This window comes from Solanum dulcamara, chromosome 5 (genome assembly GCF_947179165.1).
Source record: "Solanum dulcamara chromosome 5, daSolDulc1.2, whole genome shotgun sequence".
In the NCBI taxonomy this organism is placed as follows: Eukaryota; Viridiplantae; Streptophyta; class Magnoliopsida; order Solanales; family Solanaceae; genus Solanum; species Solanum dulcamara.
The window spans coordinates 78,404,199-78,407,097 of NC_077241.1; the positions used below are offsets into that span (position 1 = coordinate 78,404,199).

Genomic DNA, 2,899 nt, shown 5'->3' on the forward strand with positions numbered 1-2,899 from the left:
GAAAAAGCAAGATCAAAAGAAAAGAAAATTTATCTAGGATATCTTTGCCTCCACTTTACCCCGTTTGTTGACCGCTAAAGAGACTTTACAAGTTCAAAAGTTGCTACTCCAATCCAAATTATTGCCAAACTCTCTACATTTTGTGACTTTCTCACCTTGTGGAAACATTTATCCAACACCATTTAATTGGTAGATATATTGTGCCTTTGAGAAGTTACTAAATCCTATCCAACTATAGTATATTATAATAGCATATAATATAATTACTCCTTCAATATGTTACCATTTTACGCATATTAATAAATGTTTGAACCCTCCATGAAAATTCTCAAACTTACGTGTATATATACTTTCTCCTTGTACTTGGAACCCAAAATCCTTTAAAGGACCGAAGAGATCTAAACTAGGAAAAGCTATCGCAGCAACAAGGTACAAAAGTAGAAGAATTTTTTTACAACACCAAATGCACCTAAAACAGGAGATTAGGATGAAACTTTATAACAATAAGTAGAACTATTAGTATAATTCTATAATATTGAAGTGCTAATTAATAATTTACAAAGAACAAAGCACGAGAGAAAACAGATAACTGACCACTCATTACTTTGTCATGACCGTTGAAATATCTATAATCGAGGAAAAGCGTAGTAGAAAACCAAAATTTAACTACTAATAATAATAATTAACGATTTTAAGCAGAAAATCTTAGTAATTTTAATGAATTCCTAATTTAGTTTCTCACTGCTATGGCCTCCTCTAATGCAGATGAATCTGTCGTTAAGTTCGTTGATTTTTCATGTGATGCATCGCTTGCTGAGCGTGATAAAATGGATGACTCTGAATCTAAAATTAAATTAGCAATGTGTAAGAAATTAATAATAAGATTATGGAGTATTTTTTTTGTTTAATTAATTTTCTGGAAGGTTAATTGAATTTACCTCTAGATGAATTGAAAGACCTCTTGCAGTGTAAAATGGCGCCTTGAATTGCGTCTTGTTGCTGCAATAGCGAGTCGTCTCGACGGTTAGATGCTACCGGCGACGCGGCGACAACCGCCGACGACGCCGATCTGCTTTTCCCCAAATGCTTACGAACTATTCGCAGCCCTGTCGGGATATTCCCTTGCTTCTGATTCTTCTCAGCCTCCGGTGGTGCGTCTGTCGCCGGTTCTGCCTTCGCGGCCGCGGACGGAGGTGGTGAAGAACCGGCCTTATTTGCAGCATTACCTGTTAAACTTAACTGTCCGGAGAACCTGAGCTTTTCGCCGTAACGTTTAGAGACGCGAATGTACAGAGGTTTCACTTTTTTCAAGTATTTCTGCATCACATCTTTAGAAAATTTCTTCTCATCGGAAGCTGAATTTGCTGCATTTGTTGAACATGCTTCCTCCGGATTCCGCTTCTGTATTTTGCTGTGGTTGTTGCTTTCTGAGCTGCTATCTCTGGTAAACAACGACTTAATAGGAACTTCTTCAACCTTAAACTTTACCGTTAAGAACTTCCTCTGCGTTCGATTTTGAGGCTCCTCTTTTTCCTCATCTAATACTTTAATCCTTTGTGGTTTCGGAGTAGCTGAAACAGAGCCACTGCCATCGCCATCACCATCACCTTCAGATTTTCCATTTTTTGTTGTTGCATTTGATTTTGGCTTCTTTAGTTTCAGCATTAACACTCTAAACTTAGTTGCGGACTTTAATAGTGACGAAGAAAATTTAGAGTTCGCCTCCGAGGCGGATATCAACAGCGATGAAGGCTCGATTGGAACCAAACTACCTTTGAAGAAAAGATCATCAGACGGCGAAAGTGATACATTGGGATCCGTACCATCAACACTCGAACTAGACCGGGAAAGCGTGAATTTCAGTTCTCCTTCATTCTCCGACTCACTTCCATCTCCTTCCTCAGCCTCCTCCTCCTTATTTGAACTAATTTTACACCTTTCGTTTTCTTCTACTTTCACCTCTTCTTCTTCTTCAACTTCAGGAAGAGCGGTGAACTCCAAGTCAAAAAACGGTCCATCATCTCCGTCTCCATCTCCGTCGGAATCAGATTCCGATGAGTTAGAACCAACTGCAGTAAGTACGGTCGAACGAGTTTTAGCACCGGCGGCATCGGTTGAGAAAACTCCGGTGGCGCCACCACCACGCCAGTACTTGAGTAAACTGAAAGCTTCCATAGTTGGTAGAGCCAGTATAGTATAATATACAATAATTATTATAATAATAATAGTAGTATTAGAAAAAGGAGGTAAATAAAGTGAAGATAGATAGAGAAAAGTGAGAGAGAAGAAGATTGATGATGGAGAAGCTTAGCTAATACTGTAGCACCAGTACCCTGAAAGGTGGCAGAGGAAGAACAGTAACATAAGTAGGTAAAAGTTATATTTTCTATTTCTTTTTACCTCTTTATTTATATTACTCCTAGTAGTAGTATTTATTTTTTTAGTTATTGTTATATTTAAATAAAAATATCTCCTAGTTAAATAGAAACTTTCAAATATTTTTTGAATGAACTTCGATATAGTATTCTTTGAGAATCATTTGTCAAAACTTATAACATTATTATCTATTTATCTTATGCAAGTGTTTCACCGTTATAGATCGAAGATAAATAAATATATCGACGTTTGATTTAAATTTTAAGCCATAATATTATGAATCTTCACTTGTAAAATTTAAAAATTTAATTTTTTTAATTATGTTATAATTTTACTTACTTCTTAAAGTCAAACTTCAATATCATGTGGAAGAGTAATTTCATATTTTTGTACGTCCTCCTTAGTAATTAATTATCAATGACATTTCAAAAAATACGTGAATATTAATAAGCAATCAAAATTAAATATTAATTTTGGTCTATTCTTATTTTTCTCAATTAGAAATAGTTTTGAATAATTAAAT

General features: G+C 35.4%; 1 protein-coding gene across 1 annotated transcript; it reads right to left on the reverse strand.

Moving 5' to 3' along the window:
• Positions 1–490: 490 nt before the first annotated feature.
• On the reverse strand, positions 491–2,340 carry LOC129890110 (probable membrane-associated kinase regulator 2). Its single transcript, XM_055965650.1, has 2 exons — positions 939–2,340; positions 491–843 (listed from the first exon to the last, which is right to left on the reverse strand). Exons 1-2 carry the CDS (start codon positions 2,173–2,175, stop codon positions 731–733), a joined length of 1,350 nt encoding a protein of 449 aa, XP_055821625.1. The 5' UTR covers positions 2,176–2,340; the 3' UTR covers positions 491–730.
• Positions 2,341–2,899: the final 559 nt, after the last annotated feature.